This window comes from Capra hircus, chromosome 10 (assembly GCF_001704415.2).
Source record: "Capra hircus breed San Clemente chromosome 10, ASM170441v1, whole genome shotgun sequence".
NCBI classification, from domain to species: domain Eukaryota; kingdom Metazoa; phylum Chordata; class Mammalia; order Artiodactyla; family Bovidae; genus Capra; species Capra hircus.
The window spans coordinates 43,465,841-43,486,382 of NC_030817.1; the positions used below are offsets into that span (position 1 = coordinate 43,465,841).

At 35.4% G+C, this 20,542-nt stretch overlaps 1 protein-coding gene across 1 annotated transcript in view; it reads right to left on the reverse strand.

Annotated features, from left to right (window-relative positions):
* Positions 1-20,542, reverse strand: part of TRPM7 (transient receptor potential cation channel subfamily M member 7) — a 108,658-nt gene that overhangs the window by 73,841 nt on the left and 14,275 nt on the right. Inside the window, exons 2-11 of the mRNA XM_005685780.3 lie at positions 17,675-17,754; positions 14,037-14,075; positions 10,872-11,070; positions 8,425-8,638; positions 5,998-6,122; positions 5,042-5,213; positions 3,666-3,840; positions 2,261-2,384; positions 1,765-1,837; positions 422-522 (exon numbers count right to left, since the gene is read on the reverse strand). Coding sequence (XP_005685837.1) covers positions 422-522; positions 1,765-1,837; positions 2,261-2,384; positions 3,666-3,840; positions 5,042-5,213; positions 5,998-6,122; positions 8,425-8,638; positions 10,872-11,070; positions 14,037-14,075; positions 17,675-17,754 — 1,302 coding nt within the window. The remainder of the gene's footprint in view (positions 1-421; positions 523-1,764; positions 1,838-2,260; positions 2,385-3,665; positions 3,841-5,041; positions 5,214-5,997; positions 6,123-8,424; positions 8,639-10,871; positions 11,071-14,036; positions 14,076-17,674; positions 17,755-20,542) is intronic.

Below are 20,542 nucleotides of genomic sequence, written 5' to 3' on the forward strand. Positions count from 1 at the left end.
TTAGGAATAAGGACCAGATAGCTTCACTAGTAAATTTTACCAAACATTCAAAGAAGAATTAATACCAATCCTTCTCAAACTCTTCCAAATTTATCTTATGAACCCAACATTACTCTGAGCCCAAAATCAGACAAGGATGCCAGAAGAAAAGGCAATTACAGGAAAACATTCCTTACAAACATAGATGCAAGTTATAGAATTTTTAGAGATCTATACCTCATAAAAAAAAAAAAACACAGTTTTTATCAAGAGTAAACAGAACTTACTAAATCTAAATGGATCTGGATGCTGCAGAAATGTTTAGTTACAGTAATTTTGCACTTTTGACTGACAGGTAAAATGTCAAGTTAGGACACAGTTTCAGCAAACACTGTGTTATAATTTAGCTTAATTACATTGCTTGTATACATTATTTACATACCAGCCACTGCTGCCCATAAACAAATACATGATTTTTGGCGATGTCAACTCTATCCCATGCCAATGTAAGGATGAGCTGGTCAAATGCAGATGCATTAGTGCCTAATTGAATAAAGAAGTTGACAAGTTCCATTAACTTATTTGAATTTTTTGGCAAGTACATTTTTGTGCACATGTTTAATAGGATGAATTTATAGAAGTCAAACTGCTGTGTAGGATATATAAAGTTTTTGATACATTGCCAAAATAAATTTCAGAAATGTTATACCATCCATCAGGAGTATACAAATACCCAGTAGGAGGATAAAAATCTTCCCCCCCACCCCCAATTTATAGGGTTTAACATCTTTCTATCATTTTCAAATTTCCACATTTCTGCTAATATCTATTACATAAATTCTGACTCATTTTTCCATGGATTATTCATCTGCTTATCACTAATTTTTAACACCTTCTAGTGATCTTTCCACATTCCTGTTCTTAGTTATCTCATCTATAAAATGAGGAAAATAGGAAATCTGACTCTTAGGGCTGCTGCAAGAGTAAACAACAGAAACTACTAAAGCACAGTAGCTAGTTCACAGAAAGAATACAGCAAATATTAGTGCTCTCTTTTTATGCGAAGTATGAAATCACACCTATTGACCTTTCCCTTTATGGTTTCTAGGCTTCCTATTATTTATGATCTTTATTCTTAGATGATGTAAACATGCTATATTTATTATAGTATTTTTAAATGTTTGATCTATTGGCAATTTATTATGGCCTAACATTTGCAAAATTCTTGTGAATGATAAGACAACACCCTCTTGCTCTGCTTCTGCTACCTCATTCCATACTGTCAGGTATTTAGATGGAACATTTTAGTTTCTAATTTTTGAAAAGATTTCTCACTATAACACTGTTTATCAGCTGGATGCCTTTGGAAAGATAATGAGAGAAAAACAATTCAAGTGAATGTAAGATAACCCTTCAGTCCTAGAAGATACAAGTTTTCTTTCCAAACTTTCCTTCCTGATAAAAATCGCATATTTAAGAATGCTATTTTTAATTTCTATCAATTAATACCTTATTACTTTTAAACACTTATTTTTTAGCCAATTAAAAATGACACATTTTATACATCCTTAACAAGATAACAGGCCTAATGGCATAAATCCTAGTTTGAACTTTTAAAACAATTATATAATATAAAGACAAAAGCGAATTTGCTGTCACAGAAAGTGAATGCTATGTCTTCTACAAAGAAAAATTATTGAAAAATTCAATTCTCAAATTAACAAACACTAACTTATATAAAAAGACTGTAAATGAAAGACCTAACAAATAAATTTGAAACCTTACCTTTAAGCAGTGCAGTAAGTATTGCTACATCTATATCTTGATGTTCATCTGATCCAATGTGGAAAACAGTGATCTATTTAAAGATTAATCCATAATATTATGCATTTACATTTTAAAAGCTAAGGCATAAAGCAAATAAATCACACATAAATCACAAAGTAATTTAAAAGTACATGGTATATACAATTTTGGGGGGTTGGAAATAATTTCATTATAATAAAAAACCCAGAAAATTAAGAATCTGTATCATTTACCAAATAAAATTCAAGTATATTCAAACCTTTACTATTTTTCTAACTGAGAATTCTCCCTGCAGTCCAGCGGTTAGGACTCCATGCTTTCACGGCCAAGGGCCTGGGTTCAATTTCTGGTTGGGAAACTAAGATCCCACAAGCCAGAGGGGTGGCCAAAAATTAATTTTTTTTAGAAGTATTTCTCTAGTTTAGACTGTGCTTTGAATGAAATAAAAAGGCTTATTCTGATGAAATCTACTTACGAGCTCCTTTCTTTTCATACATTCCATTAGTGTTTGAAATAAATGAACTGCTTCACTCTGGCCAAAGTTAAATGTTTTTTTGATAGTTGAAATAATATCGGGCTCTGCTGCATCAGGAAGATTCCTGAAGTAAGAGGAAACACAACTTAATCCACTGATTTCAAATTCCTTAATTTAAAGAATCTAGTATCATCAAGTTACTGGTAGACAGGCAAGGCATTTAAAGATACTGTATTAAGTACTTGGGAAAAAAAATTAAATACTCGACCGTCAATGAAATCTGCTTCATTAGACTCCCACTACAAATCACAAGGGTGAAAAATGGAAAATGGAGTGATTTTTCTCTTTGAATTATTTCCAGCTTTTTTTAGTAAGGCATGCGAATACATTATCAGTACTCACATTCTATAAGATTTTGTATAATTTTAAGATATTATGACGTGTAAAGCAGTATTTCACCAAAATGTGTTAAATATCAGCACATTTGCATTTTTCTTTTTCTCAAAGTGGAATATATTTACATGGCTCAAAAGTTTGATACAAAATATAAAGATGTGGAAATTCATAGTGAATGTGTCCTTTTCACTGTCTTCCATCAGTCCGTCCCATCTCAACTGCTCTCAAGAAACACTATTAACTTTCCAGGATCTCTTTCCACACACACAATTATTCTGCTGCTTTTCTCCCACATAAAAGGCACCATAATATATATGTTACTGTACATTTTCCTTTTTCTACATATATAGTTAATCTTCTCAAGTCTACTAAACAGATTAAAACCATACATAACTGCAAACTATTCCACTGTGCAGATATACCATGTTATTTATCTAGTCCCCTTGATATATGCTCTATATTGTTCCAATCTTTTATTATCACAAACCACACTATAATGCATAACTTTACGTAAGTTACTTCATATGTGTACATTTGTAGGAAAATTACCAGAAATAAAACTATCAAGTCAAAAGATATGTGCCTCTGTATATTTAACAGATATCGCAAAATTGTCCACAATAAAGACTGTTATATTTTAATTCATTCTAATAATGTGTCAGACAGGCCTTTTCCTCAACACTTAGGAAGGAATTTTCATGTTCATAAAACACCAAAATGAATTTAATATTCTAGAAGCCACAAGCCTCTTTACACAAGGGTGCACAGTTGTGTCCTACTCTTTGCGACCCCGTGGACTGTAGCCCATCCGGCTCCTCTGTCCATGGAATTTTCCAGGCAAGAATACTGGAGTGGGTTGCCATTTCCTGCTCCAGACTCAGGGATCAAATCCGCATGTCGTTCATCTCCTGAACTGGCAGGCAGATTCTTCACCACTCCACCACCTAGGAAGCCCCCACAGCCCTCTTTACATGAAATTATTAAAAATATGTTGCAATCATACACTTACCCTCCTTCTTCTGTTTGCTTATGAATATATGCTAGTAAATCTGCAGCTCTGCCTGTTCCTTCACATACGACGACTGGAACAGGAGGACTTTCCTGAAGGTATTCTAAAACTGTGAGGATAACATTTGGCCCACCCTCAAATATAAGTGCCACCACAGGAACACCTTGACCAATTCCTTAAAAAAGTAAAAAGATTAATTATGATATTAGGCAAAATTCAATAATTTAATCTTATTTTTTTCTCAATCAAAAACAATAAAAAGCGAAAATAAAATATCTTAAAAGACTGTGTTGAATTAAAGTACTCGACATGATACTAGTCTGATATAAATACTAAAAAAATTACTTTTATACTGACTTTTAAGTCTGTTCTAAGTAACAAAATTAGAAAATTCAATATATAACAAGGCACACACTGGAACATATATTCACTGAAAAGCAATAACTATTTTACATATTTCACTACTTTAACTCTTGATTAGAAATTAAAACACCAAGTTGGTTTTCAGTTTGCTTTTTAATATGGCTTGAGTTAAACTTCCAATGTTTCTATTTTTAATCACTTATTCCAAATGCATTAATGCCAGCATCAGGATTACATAAACAGAACAGAACAATAAAATCCATTTCTTCTGTAAGAGTAACAGAAAAGAAATTTAGTGAATACCTTGCCTAGTGAATACCTAGCCTAGTGAATACCTAGTGAAAAAATCCAAAATATAGGTATTTGCAAAGTTCTGAAACATTCCTAAGTTTTAGGAGATGCTATGACTCCATCATAATTTGAAAATACTATCCTGTAATTTTTGTACTTCTATTTCACTTCATCATAGAGCTCACCTTCTTGGTGTCCTAAAATTATAAAGTTTCTTCTTTTTGAAATAAAAATCTAGATGTTGAACCAGAAAGTTTGACCATGGTTGGAAAAGAAGACGTGTGTCAAGAATACCAATTTTTAAGACATATCTATCAAAGAGTGATACCTACTTGGGTTATCAAACTTTAAGTAAAGTGATTCTTACTTCACAATAAAGTATGTTTTTCCTCTTCAATCCTGAACTTCAAAATCATGTACTGGAATATAGCATACAGTAAGAATATTTCTGAATTCCTTGAGATGCAATGGGATTACAGTAGCAACAAAGCTTCCAATGAACTTTTGCGGCTTTGGCCTTGATATTTGAGTATCCAGTTTAATCTCAAACTTCCTTTCCTAGGTCTTATTTTGTGTTAAGGTCAGTTACTCTTTGTTGTTTTGTATGTCATCCTGCTACTAAAGAAATGAGGACTTAATGAGCATTCTACCTTTCATAGAATGCTGCTGGCAATTAATACAGCCCAGAATAATTTTAACAACAAATTTATAAATGCCCTTACTAGCATGAATTCTTTGCTGATTAACAGTTTTTTCAAGTTCTCTTCTAAGTCTGACTTCTGCTCCATACTTTCCAACAGTGCCATCATCCACCAATATGAAATGGGAATGCAGATTATTCAGAACATTCAATTTGCTCAGAGGGTTCAACAAAGTTTGGTAAGGAGCAACCACCTAAACAATAGCAAATATGAGAGTTAGTGGGTAGGATTAAATATAACATAAAGTAAAAACAAATTTTGAAATAATCTGTAAAGGCAAAAATACAAAATATGAAAGAAATATGTATCAAAAAGCGTGAGCTTTTAAGCAGCTGAAGATTATTCAATAATGGGTTAAACCAATTACATTTTGGCTCCACTGCAGAATAAATCATATTTCATCATCCCATGCAAAGGAAACAGCAGCAAATAAGCAAATAAATAAACAACGTTAAGAAACTCTCAGGTTATTAGGGAATAAAGTGCAATATATAAAGGACACTGAATAAAAGCAGTTAAATGTCATATTGCTACTTTTCCAGTCATAAGTAGAATCTTTAAAATTGATGTTAGAAATTTAATTGCATTTGAAAATGATCATTATAATTAATTCCTTTTTAATAACCTCTTGAAAAAATATCTACAACCAATTCACATGTCTTTAACCTACTTGAATAAAACACTAGCATTTGATTACTACTTTCACAGACAATACAATTAATTCTTAACATCACACAATCATTAAAAACTTAATTACACAGACTGGCATGATATGGAAAAGGTGTGAAACAGTTATACAAAAAAGGGCAGAAACTAAATGTACTAACACTATAATCACAACTGTTTAAATCTATCATAGTGTTTTCAAAAGGACTGTAGTATGATCATGAATATTTTAGGTTGACTTTGCACTATTCTTGCTCTAATTCTGTTTCAACATAAGCTTAAATAAAAGAAATTTTAAAAAACACTCTTACATCTCTCCCAACAAGATCATTTCTGTTTTCAATCACTCCCCATGGAGCTATTCCAATAGTGCAAATCTTTCGAGATGATCTGGAAGCATGTTCTTTAAGGGCATCACCAACATGTTTTGCCACACCTGTTCATACAAAATTAAATTCACTTTATTTGAAAGTCTTTATTGTGTTCAGAACAATCCTATTCTCAGTAACGTTACAACTGGTGCTAGTTTTTTTTACATATACAAGATAAAAAGCAACAAAGTCCAAAAGACAAACTCAAAAGAAAACACAAGGACGGAAAAAAAAAAAAAAAAAAAAAAACCCACAATGTCAAATCACTACAACTGCCTGAAACACACGTAAAACTAACTTTTACCATGTTGTTAGGCCTAGTCTCCTCTCTTAGATTCCTCATGTTAACTGTAGTTTTTGTTACTGCTCTATACATCATCTAAAAAAAAAGAAGAGTATGGCTCAGGACTATAAGCAAAACACACACACTCAGAAAAAACTACAACAGTTTTCCAACTGAGTCAAAAATTGGGAGGAAAGTATACAGAAAAAATGATTCAAAAGAGCACATAACTTCTCATTACCACTTGTTATGGACTGAACAATATCCTTCCCAAAATTCTTATGTTGATATTCTAACCCCAGTACCTTAGAATGTGACAGTATTTGGAAATAGGTTATCGTGTGAAAATGAGGATGTTAGGGCAGGCCCTAATCCAATCTGGCTGGTGTCCTTGTAAAAAGGGGAAATTTGGGCACAAAAAGAGACACCAGAGATGTACATGCAATGGGAAAGGCCACAAGAGGACACAGTGAAAAGATGGCCATCTGTAAGTCAAGGAGAGCCGCATCAGGAGGAACCAAACTTGCTAACATCTTGATCTTAGGTCTCCAGAACTATTAGAAAATAAATTTCTTTTAAGCCTCCCAGTCTGTGGTATTTTAACAGCCATGGCAAATCAATGCATCACTCAATTAGATTTTTCATTTCTCACATGGACTACTGAAATAGTATCTTCACTGTTCTTCCAATGGCTACCTTGCCTGTTTATAGCCTATTTTTAAACCATCATTCAAGATATCTTTGCTCCTGTCAACTCTCTGCTTAAAACCTCCCCTTCTAATTCAGATTAAAAGTCAAAGTGCTTATAATGGCCTGCAAGGCCTTATATGATGGTCTGTCTGTTGCTCCTGATATTCACCACAAACCCCATGTCAACCCCACCATCACCACTCACCTGTAACTTTCTGATCTCATCACCCAGCAGTCCTTGCTCATTCTACTCAAGCTACACTGGACCTTTCTATTTTCCCAATACGTTCCATTTCTTCTCCTTTAAATGCTCTGTCCCACATTATTCTTAATCTTATTTGCTTCATTTCCTTCCACTTCTACTCAAAGTTACCTTATGAACGAAGCTTCCTTGACCATCCCTCACTATCCTTCCTCTACATTTTATGTGTCTCTCAAAGCACTTATTATTTAATTTATTATACATTTAGTTATCTGCTTGTTTTCTATATCTTTCCCACTAGAATATAAGCTCCATGAGGGCAAATATTTTGTGTAATGATATATTTTCAGTGGCTAGAAGAGTGCCACAATAAGGTTCAAAAAACAGTTGCTGTTAATGAAACAGATTTTTGCAAACTAACAAATAATAAATATGTTTTACTTTGGATATTAAAATTAATTTGCCTTCCTTCCATCCAAACTGTGTATGTAATAGGAAAGACTTAGAATATAAGATTATATTAAAAATTAATTTCAAAAGCTATTTTTTACCACTGTCTAGGCAATGAATTGCCATTCTTTTCTCAATTTACCAGCAGTCACAAAGTGACAAGAATAACACTTTGCTATACAGTAGGAGGTCAGCAAACTTTTTATAAAGGACAAAATTTTAAGCATTTTAGGCTTTGCAAGACATACAGTCTAAGAATTATCCACCTCTGCTTTTATAGCACAGAAGTGTGATACAAAACCATACAAAAACAAATGTGGCTGAGTTCCAGTAAACCTCTATCTACAAAAACAAGGAGTAGGCTGGATTTGGTGCAGGGAACCATAGTTTGCAAACCCTTGCTCCAAAGCACATTATTCTTGGGAACTCCCTGACGGTCCAGTGATTAGGATTTGGCACTGTCATCACAATGGCCCAGGCTGGGGAACTAAGATCCTGCAAGCCACAAGGCACAGCCAAAAATAAAGTCTTAATAAAAAAAAAAAGTAAATGATAAACCATATTATTCTTTTAAAAGAACAAACAAAAACCAAATTCGTTTTTCAGTTAGCATTTATACTTAAGAACTATAGATTACTTAATAGGAGACTAGCTTATACTGTGTTGACTTTTCAAATATCTGATATTATGAAAATGTACAAACACATCAAATAAAAATTATATCAATTTTATTACTGTTTACCTGTGTTTACTCCTCCAGTTAAAATCCAGGCTCCGGTTGTAACTGCAGCTTTAATAAGACCCTTTCCAAGCAACTGCTTGATTTGTGGGTGAAGCTCAAACTTCTGCATGCCACCATGCACAGAGATAACAAGTTTGGGTAATTCCATTTGCCATTCTTTAAGCAGAAGTTGCAGAATGATTTCAGGTTTGGTGTCATATGATAGCCTCACATACTAACAAGAAAGATTTTTAAAAAATAATAATTCATAAGTTTCATAATGTAGCATCATATGACTTAAGAAAAACTTTATTTGCATCAGATTATTATAAAATAGATTTCATAGGCTACTCATAATATATTTACACTCCTAAGAATAAGCAATAACAAACAAACAATTTTAAGGTTGGAAAATCATTCTGTAAGAGCTAGAGAAATAGTGGTACTCTAATTTTCAAATAAGATATAAATTTGTTACTCTTTCTGATTATATAAACCCAATTACCATTCATCTGGTTTACAGATTTATCCACAGTATTTCTTGCTTTGTAAGAAGAAATCAAAAATATTCATATCAAATCTATAATACTCAGATGTTGGGGGGAAAAAACAATGCTTTTAATCTTCTCCAATAAAGGTTCTTTCCAAAACAATATATTAACCATTCCTTTACAAACAGAGATCAAACACCAAGGAAAAATATCCCAAAATATCATAAATTATATAAAACTGAGAAGACTCCAGATTCCTTTAAGAATGACTTGTAATGAAATTTCTTCTATAAGACTTTAAAGCATTAGCTTTGTTTAACTCATCACTATACTTGGGTACATTAAGTAGTGCCTGGAAAATAATCTAAAGTTACTAAATTTAAAAAACAGATTATGGCACTTCCCTGGTGGTCCAGAGGCTGGGAGTCCACCTGCCAATGCAGGGACACAGGTTTGATTCTTGGTCCAAGAGGATTTTACATGCTGTGAGGCAACTGAGCCTGCGTGCCACAACTACTGAGGCCACACTCTACAAAAAAGAGTAGCCCCTGCTGGCAGGAACTAGAGAAAGCCCTCATGCAGCGATGAAGACCCATCACAGTCATAATTGAATAAATAAAATAAAAAAAAACAGATGATGTCAGTAATAAACGAGGAATTCCATTTTCAACAATGATGGACTATGTTGTTTTGGACCAACTCTGCCCCTGGGAACTAGAGAAAGTAGATTAACGACCCCTGCTTTTAAGACATCAGTAAGCTACCCAGGTGTGACAACTTGTGTCAGGATCCAAGAGAACAGAAAACCCGGAGAGACAGGCCCACCATATGACACTGCTTAGCAAATCAAGGCAGGGAGAGAGCCAGGCACAACAACTTAAAAGGCAAAATGTAGACAAGTCTAAATGAATCATAAATTATTATTTGGGGATTTAAAGATTTTTATTTATTTATATTTAGCTGTGCCAGGTCTTTGTTCTGCATAGGCTTTCTCTAGTTGAAGCGAGTGGGGGCTACTCTTCACTGCAGTGCTCTGGGCTTCTCACTGCGGTACCTTCTTTGGTTGCTGAGCACTGGCTCTAGGACACGTAGGCTTTAGTAGCTGCAGCATGTGGGTGCAGTACTTGTGGTTCCTGGGCTCTGAAGCACAGGCTCAATAGTTGTGGCACATGGGCTTAGTTGCTCTGTGGCATATGGGATCTTCCAGGATCAGGAATCAAATCTGTGTCTCCTGCATTGGCAGGCAGATTCTTTACCAGTGATCCACCAAGGAGGTTAATTTGGGAGTTTTTAAAATACACACACACACACACAAAAATAAAATTTATGCCAACAAAAGCATGTAAGTCATGAGGGAAATAAATGTTGTCACAAGTATTCTAAAGGTTCTTGCATTGACCAGGAAGTAGTAAAAGTACTAATCTGTAACAGTAACCAGTTAAAGATGTATTTTATAGTATTTATAAAATTAATCTACAGAACAGAAAAATATATAAATAAGATGCTATAAAGAAGATAAGCATAATTAAAAATACATTAACCAAAAAGATAAAAAAAAAAAAGGGAACAAAGAGAAAGCGAAATAGTAAATGAAACTAAGAGAGGTTCAATGCACCAAAACATAATAATTCTGTATTTGTGTGTACCAATACAAAGAACTTTAAAATAAAGAAATGATTAAAACTAATTTTCTGACACACTATTCTATAAGCTGTCAGATAATAAACATACATTATTTAATTAACTGGCTTCCTGGGTAGCTCAAATGGTAAAAAATTTTCCTGCAATGCGGGATACCTGGGTTTAATCCCTGGGTTGGGAAGATCCCTTGGAAAAGGGCATGGCAGCCCACTCTAGTATTCTTACCTGGAGAATTCCATATACAGAGGAGCCTGGTGGGCTCCAGTCCATGGAGTTGCAAAGAGTTGGAATTAATTAAAAGGTAAACAAAGTAAGACACTCTAATACACAACATACCTTAGCTCTGTAGGAATGAGAACCCCCTTGAAAATTTATGACTCCATAAGCATCCGTTGGGCTCTGTTCTGTATGTTTTTCCACAGACCACTCTTCTAATGTCTGATTAAAATGGTCACCCAATTTCACATCTGAGTATTTCATGGCAAGACTTGCAGTAAAACAAGCATGTTGCTTGACCAAGCGACCACAAAAACACCTAAGGGAAAAAAATAATAAAACTTTTAAAAGACCTTTTAAAAAAATCAGTCAATAAAAAACTGTATGAAAATAAAGGAACTTTTGAAGAATATCCAAATAATCTGACTTTCTGATTTTAGGATATCAGTAAGTTAATATGCTTACCTTAGCATTAAAATACTATAAATACATTAGTATTTAATGATACACGCTTCTATTAATAAACTTAGTTTGAGGCATCTACTTACTGGATGCCAAAACAGCATTGGAGATTGTATAAACGTTAGTGAACCTGAAGAGAGATGAATACAAATGATCTAATTTGATAAATGGGAAAAAATATTTTAATTAAAAATAAAACAGGGCCTCAGTGACCTGCAGAAAATATCAAGCAACCTAATATACCCAGAGTCCCAGAGGGAGGAGAGACAGAGAAGGGGCAGAAAAGGATTTTAAGAAACAGTGGCTAAAATTTGGTGAAAAACATGAACTTGCAGATATTTATTCAAGATTTCAGCTTTATTGACTATGCCAAAGCCTCTGACTGTGTGGATCACAATCAACTGTGGAAAATCCTGAAAGAGATGGGAATACCAGACCACCGGATCTGCCTCTTGAGAAACCTATACGCAGGCCAGGAAGCAACAGTTAGAACTGGACATGGAACAACAGACTGGTTCCAAACAGGAAAAGGAGTATGTCAAGGCCGTATACTGTCACCCTGCTTATTTAACTTTTATGCAGAGTACATCATGAGAAACACTGGGATGGGGAAGCACAAGTTGGAATCAAGATTGCCTGGAGAAATATCAATAACCTCAGATATGCAGATGACACCACCCTTATGGCAGAAAGTGAAGAGGAACTAAAAAGCCTCTTGATGAAAGTGAAAGAGGAGAGTGAAAAAGTTGGCTTAAAGCTCAACATTCAGAAAACGAAGGTCATGGCATCCGGTCCCATCACTTCATGGCAAATAGTTGGGAAAACAGTGGAAACAGTGTCAGACTTTATTTTTGGGGGCTCCAAAATCAGTGCAGATGGTGACTGCAGCCATGAAATTAGAAGACACTTACTCCTTGGAAGGAAAGTTATGACCAACCTAGACAGCATATTCAAAAGCCGAGACATTACTTTGCCAACAAAGGTCCGTCTAGTCAAGGCTATGGTTTTTCCTATGGTCATGTATGGATGTGAGAGTTGGACTGTGAAGAAAGCTGAGCGCTGAAGAATTGCTGCTTTTGAACTGTGGTGTTGGAGAAGACTCTTCAGAGTCCCTTGGACTGCAAGGAGATCCAACCAGTACATTCTAAAGGATCAGTCCTGGGTGTTTGTTGGAAGGACTGATGCTAAAGCTGAAACTCCAATACTTTGGCCACCTCATGCGAAGAGTTGACTCACTGGAAAAGACTCTGATGCTGGGAGGGATTGGGGGCAAGAGGAGAAGGGGACGACAGAGGATGAGATGGCTGGATGGCATCACTGACTTGATGGACATGAATTTGAGTGAACTCCGGGAGTTGGTGATGGACATGGAGGCCTGGTGTGCTGCAGTTCATGGGGTTTGCAAAGAGTCAGACACAACTCTGAACTGACTAAACTGAACTGAACTGATTCAAGATTTATTCAAAAAGAAGGAAAAAGAAAACCATTCTCAGGCACATCACAGGCCTGCTGTTAAAACCAAAATTATAGGGGAAAAAATCCTTAAAACGGCCAGAGAGAAAAAAGACCCATTACACACAGACGAACCACTGCACTAATGACAGCTGATTTCCCACTAGAAACAAGAGCCAGAAGACTATAGAATGGTATCTTCAAATCACTGGAATGAGAAAACTCAAAATTTCATATTCGGGGAAAACATCCTTCAAAAATGAGTAAAATAAACATATTTTCAGATAAACCAAGCTGAGAAAACTCATCTCCAGTATACCAGTTCAGTCGCTCAGTCGTGTCCGACTCTTTGCAACTCCATGAACTGCAGCACGCCAGGCATCCCCATCCATCACCAACTCCCAGAGTCCACTCAAACCCATGTCCATCGAGTATACCAGCATTATACCAAAAGCTAAAGGAAGCTCTTCAGCCTGAGTACAGACGCCAGATGGAACTACCCATCTAGAGGAAGGAATGAAGAGGCCTGGAAATGGTGCAACAATTCAATATATGTAAATGAACTCATTCTATGTACTTCTGCTCTTAGCCTGCCAACCAGAGACCTTCTCTTCTTTCTCTTACATTCCTTCATCACTTCTTAAAGAACAACATTAGTCTTTAATTAGTTGCCCGAGTAAGAAACTTAGGTACCATCCTCCAATGTTCCCTTTCCCTACACACCACCAATCCTAGTGAGTTTATCTGATTGATCCCACTTGTCAAATATGCTTATTTTTCTTTATCACCATAGGTAGTATCTTAATTCAGGCTCTTATTTTTTTGCCAGAATTACTCTAAAAACTTCCAAACTATTTTTTCCTCTCAAGCCAATCTCCTCAAAATGCCAACTGCTTTTATTGAGGGGAAAAAAAAAAACCTAAGCATGTTACTTCCTTATATAACATCATTTTAACATGAAATCAAAACTGTGTGGCATAGTATACAAAAAGTTAAAATGATCTGGCCCTACTTATTTCTCAAGACTCAGATCTTTCCAAAATCCACCTTATTAATACCTTCTACAGCTTGCAGTTTCCTGACATAACCATACTCTCTTTCACTACCAGGCCTTCCCACAAACTCCTCTCTGCTTTAAATCCCTTTCCTCAATCTTTACCCAGCTAATTCATATTCAACTTTAGCACTCTGCTCAGGTACCTGCACTTGAGTTTCAAGGAACTCTGCCTAATCCTTTACCTCCCAAGTGTAAGTTAAATAACGCTTAAACATAATGGCCTGTGAATTTTATCCCAGTGTATCCTGACTTTTTTAATATACTAGTTTTATTTTCCAAAATTTGTGCAATACCGTTATTATTATGATACTTACCTGACAAGCTGCTGACAAATCTGACATCCTGGAAGGCATCTATAAAACAAGGTAAATCTATTACTTAAAGGGAAAATCATTTTTCTTCTCATTAAACGAAACTATAATAATCCATTAAAAAAAAAGGACAAAACAAAGGAATATTATATATTTTTCAAGCGATATCTTAGGTCATTTGTACCTTTTTTAAAAACTCAGTTTTCATCTTTTAAATACAATTAGTTGTGTCATAAAACCCAGAAACCACAAAAGACAGATTTACCTATATAAAAAAAAAATTTATATGGCAAAAACATGTCACTAATAAAAGTCCAAAGATAAACTGAGAAAAAATATTTATAGAGAAAAGGTTAGCTTCCCTAATATTATATTAAATACAAGTATAATATATAAAGCTTCCCTAAGATATAATATTAAAAATGTATTAAGTTCCCTACTATAATATATATTTATCAAGTCAACATAACATGGGAAAATATATGAACAGATGTGTGCATGTGTGCTCAGGCACTCAGTCGAGTACACTCTGTAACCCCTGGACTGGGGGCCCCCAGGCTTCTCTGTCCATGGGATTTCCCAGGCAAGAATACTGGAGTGGCTTGTCATTTCCTGTTCCAGGGGATCTTCCTGACCCAGGAATCGAACCAATGTCCCCTGCATCTCCTGCACTGGCAGGCGGACTCTTTACCACAGAGCCACCTAGGAAGTCCATATGAACAGATAATTCACAGTAAAAACATACATATGAAAAGATATTTGATTGGAAGAATTATTTAATCCTTTAAGACAATATCTTGGTAAGAATATAGAAGAAAGTAGTCTTATATCTGCTGGTAGGAGTACAAATGGAGGGCAATTTGGCAATACTCATCAAAATGAAAAATGTAGATTCTCAAACTCTTAATTCCAGTACTTAAGAGTAAAGGTTAAAAATATCTATAGAATATGTGTAAAATAAAGTTATTCACTACAGAATACATTTGTCTAATAGCAAAAAAGAAAACAGGTTAGCTAAAATGTCCATCAATCAGGGAAAATTAAAATTATGATCCAGATATATAATTAATAAGGATGCAACAATTAAGAACAAAGAACGTGATCTGGGCAATGTCATTGGTGCTTTCTGGTTAAAAGACATGATCTTATAACAAAACCCATCTTTAATAACTAGTATGAAATTCAGATAAATCACAGAATATTGACTGAAAGAGACACTAAGGTCATGTATTTTAATGATCTAAAATGACATTTATAGAAATTACCAAAAACTGGGGGAATATTAAAGAATACAAAAAATGTTTTCTTAATGGTGATCAAATAAATGCAAATTTAATATATAATTTTCTATTAATCACTTTCTTGAAGATGATGGCTAACATTAATCAATATTCAGGCATTCTCATCACTACTGGTGACAATATACATTATTCTTTAATCTTCTGGAAAGCTTTTTGGCATTACATATATTAAGGGGGAATAAAACTTGAAACACAAAAATAGTTTTATCCACTAAGACCTCCATTATGACCTAATTTTAATTTAAAATAGGCTAAAAATTGAAAACAACTCAAGTGCCCAACAACAGGATACATATATGAACTGTATATACACCAACAGAGTATTAACTACTACTCTTAAAGGGATACTATGGAAAAATAAAGTTACTATAACATTTTGTTAAAAAAAAGATACAATGTTTTACATATAGACTGAATTTAGCAATATTTTAAAACAAAAGCTATACACTCAGTAAAGATTAAAAATAGGTGCAATAAATATTATTAATGACTATCTTCGAGTTTTGATACTCTGAACATTAAGCCAACTTTCTACATCTCAAGTTTGCAAAATTTATCATGCACATTTCTCTTATAATGAAAATTTGTATAAATGAGAGAGATACTCAATTCTTTTTGCCATTAATATAAAAAGAAATGTTGAATTTCAAACAGGTTTATGTAATATACAAACAAAATATTTAGAAATTCTATTCAACAAATATTTACCGAGAATTCACTATGATGTCACAATAATAGGGACAGGTGCTATAACTTAATATACATCAGTTAATAAAAGACTGGGCTTCCCAGGTGGCTCAGTGGTAAAAGAACCTGCCTGCCAACACAGGAAACACCAGTTCGATCCCTGGGTTGAGAAGATCCCCTGAAGAAGGAAATGGCAACCCACTCTAGTACTCCTGGCCTGGAGAATCCCATGGAGAAAGGACCCTGGCGGGCTACAGTCCATAGGGCAGCAAAGGGTCAGACACGACTGAGTGAGTGAACACACACATACTGTAACTCAAAATAGTTTATAAAAGATTGCTTACTTGGCTTTATATTCATAAGAGCCATATATCAAATGGAAGTGAAAGTTGTAGAGAAGATAACTGCACAGAAAACAAGGTTTAATAGGAGACCGGAACGGTAAGACGACTAAAAACCCTGGTAAACACCTTTTTCAATTAATTTGTCCTAAGTGCCTGTGAAGAAAAGTGCTTTGTGGGACTTCCCTGGTGGTCCAGTGGCTAAAACTCTGAGCTCCCAGTGTAGGGGGCCCAGGTTCGATCCCTGGTCAGGGAGCTAGATCCCACATGCTACAACTAAGACCCAGAGCAGCCAAATAAATAAATAAAATTAAAAAAAAGAAAAGAAAAGAAAAGTGCTTTGTAATCCAGGAAGTAAATATACCTTTGATGTACCCTTTTAAGCTTTTTGCTATTTTTAGGTCTCAGAAAAAAAAGAAAAAAATTAGGAAAAATGTTTCTTCAATAAATACCTCAAGAGATCTTTTTCTTGAATTCTAACTCATGATGACCTTTACTTAAAATTTTTTTCTATTATCAATGCCATTTTTAAGACCAAAGGACAATCAGAGATGCCAACAAATTTCTGGTGATGGGTTTTCCAATAGGTGCTCACCTATAGCTACATATTGGCAAACAAAAACAGCAACCATTAGGTTCATACCGGTTTCTTCAGCATAAACTATACTGTTGGGTACTCAGTATATGCCCCTTAAACAGATACATAAACTTTTTAAGTTCTCAGTATCAATAAATCAAATTTTTAAAAAAGAGACTTAACTGTCTGATCTTTGTAATACACTAGTATGATATGGGGAAGACCAGGGAAGGAAGAACACTCTGAATAAGAGGTTTCATGTTGTGAAATGTCATTAAGAACTGCAGAATGCTGATATCTTGCTAATACTATCTCCTCCTAATCTTAAAAGATTAACAGTAAAAACAAAAATTAACAGTAACTGCTGCTGCTGCTAAGTCGCTTCAGTCATATCCGACTCTGTGCAACCCCACAGACAGCAGCCCACCAGGCCTCTTTGTCCCTGGGACTCTCCAGGCAAGAACACTGGAGTGGGCTGCCATTTCCTTCTCCAATGCATGCATGCATGCTAAGTCACTTCAGTCGTGTCCGACTCTTTGCAACCCTGTGGACTGCAGCCCACCAGGCTCCCCTGTCCACGGGATTCTCTAGGCAAGAATACTGAAGTGGGTTGCCATTTCCTTCACCCAACAGTAACTACAAATAATTAATAATTTTAGTTTTTAATAAATAAATAGCAATGTAATTTACATCTAAATTTCTATAAGAATTCAGAATAAAGAGAAGTATACTTACCTGTGAGGGTCTTTGGAACTTGGTATGATATATACACATTCCCTCTTGGTCAAAGTGCTTTCTATCCAGGATTTCTGGGACTAAAACAGAAAGTTTAAAAAGACTGTTTATAAATTAACCAATTAATATTACAAAGACAAATTTAATAAGAAATACATAAAAATAATTCCATTTTTAGTTCACTATTTATTACATATGTTTATTGATGACAGCACACCTAAAATATGAGAATCATTCCATTTAAATCCACTGAGATTGAGATTACTAATCAACAGTACTATGCAGATACTAAATCAACAGTGCTATGCAGAGCCAAAAACCTCAAGAGGGGCTGGTACGATCCTGGGAAGTGGATCATTTTACAGCCAACTGTCAGAGACTTGCCAAGCGTTCCCATGGCTAAGACTTTGTGCTTCCACTGAAGGGGGCGCAAGTTGGGTCCCCTGAGCCCTGGTCTGGGAACTAAGATCCCACAGGCCACATGACACAGCCAAAAAAAACCCCTAGATATACTCTGTTCTATTTCTAAGATAAATACCTAAAGTACAGGGGCATGGAATGGCTAATGGCACAGGCACCCAAAAATGCATCAAGCAAATTCTAATCGAAAGAAAAATAATACTAAAAAAAGAGAGATGCTAAACATCAATAATTACTACATGATTTCAAATGTCTGATTCACCAGATTGTTAGAACAATCTTAAATATCACAGTCCTAAAATGAATATAGCACAAAAATTAATAGGGAGAATAAGACAAATCTAGGATCACAGTGGAAGATTAACACATTTCCTTCAATTACTATAAATCTGAAACAATTTCAAGTTTAAAAGGTTTTTAAAAATTACTGTTTATACCACTACTCAAGTTTTTGCTTGGATCCCTAGCCTCTGTACCCTACTACCAGTGATTGATCAGAAAGAGATGGGGCATTATATATTGAAAAAGGTGAAACTCCATAAATTAGGACTGAGTAGATTAAAGATCTTGAGCTTCATCCTCCATATAACATATATATTAGATATATAGAAAATATTAAATATTATATCTCTAATGTCTATAGATATTACTATATAGTAAATATAGATATTAGCACGCTCTCTATCAGAATCTCTTTTCCCTTCTCTACCTGCCTCTTTCTTACCAGGACAATACAAAAAGGAAAAGCCTATATTCCTTAATGAAACCTCTACAGTTAAGTCGTTAGGCAGAGGAGTTTCCACTGCAAAGGGTACAAGCCTAGCTGGAGAAATTAGATCCCATAAGCCAACCAGGGGGCCAAATCAAAAACAAACAAAAAAAAGGAAGCCCCTAGGAGAAGAGATATTCTAGACAGAATTATGATGGTGGAGTTTGCAGGTTCCTCTCAAATCCCTTAGATATTCTAATCATAAACCTTAGTATATCCTTTAATCTAATTCTGGTTGCAAAATTCTGTCTCTCCATTCAAAATGTCCATTTTCTAGGTCAATGGTTCTCCTTTAAATAGATTCACTTAAGTAGGAGCAAATTATACCATGATCCCCTAGTTACAAAAATCACAGGATGGGGACTTCCCTGGTGGTCCAATGGTTAAGAATCCATCTGCCAATGCAGGGGACACGGGTCTGATTCCTGATCTGGAAAGATCCCACATGCTATAGAGCAATTAAGCCAGTGTGCCACAACTATTGAGCCTATGCTTTAGAGCTTGGCAGCTTCAACTACTGAAGCCCATGTGCCTAGAGCCCATTGTGCAATGAGAAGTCATGCAATTCAAAGAAGAGTAGCCCCCACTTGCCACAACTAGAGAAAGCCTACACCCAGTGAATGAAGACCCAGTACAGTCAAAGTAAATAAACAAATTTTTTAAAACTCACAGAATGCCCTCTAGAACCCATGACCCTTCATCAGTAAAATGTCCTATACTCTAGAGCTCATTTAACACAGTCCCTCCACCACCTTCTTATTCTAACTAAAGTCTGGTATTCCTTTGAAGAATCTGCTTTACCTACATACCTCTCACGGGGAAAAAAAAAAAAAATAGGACTCTCTTCAGATTTACTGTACTAGGAATACACCTGGAAAACCCAATCCTGATTCAATCCAATTCCCCATCTATTCCATAACTGCCTATGTTAATGTGACTACAGGAAAAAACAAACAAAACAACACCCTTTGATTTCACTTTAAAACCTCAAATATCCCTTAATCATGCCCAATAGTTACACTGCATTTCCCTGGTCCATTTTCTCATTCTCCTATACGATTTCACACTATCTCCTCCTCTCCTCAAACCTCCAACTGTCATTCACCATTCTTATTCTCAACTGATGACCTACTTCCCATTTCACTCAGAAAACTGAAGCAAATCTGCCCACCAAAGAGGCTTACACTAAGATATGCAATCACCATTCCCTCTACTGCCTTATGCATCTACAGAACAATGGAACCATCCCCAGGATCACAGTGAGAGCACTGTCCTGACAACCAAAAGATCTGGCCATGTCAGTCAGATTGCTGATATTACTGCTATCCTAACCCTTCTCTCACTCCAGAACCATAGTACACTGAAGGCAGGCAGCACATCTGGACCGGAAGACATTTATTCATGTGACTTCTGTTTGTAACTTTAAAAATAATCATTCGGTAGGCTGTTCTAACACATGACGATGTGAGGTTGAATTTTTACTAAAATTAACTTACACTTTAAACTCATGAAATTTCTATTATGCTCTTCTATTATTAAAAATCGCAGGGGGCGTCCCTGGTGGCTCAGTGATACAGAATCTGCCTGCCAGTGCCAAAGGCACAGGTTCTCTCCATGGTCTGGGAAGATCCCATAAGCCACGGAGCAACTAAGCTGGTGCGCCACAGCTACTGAGCCTG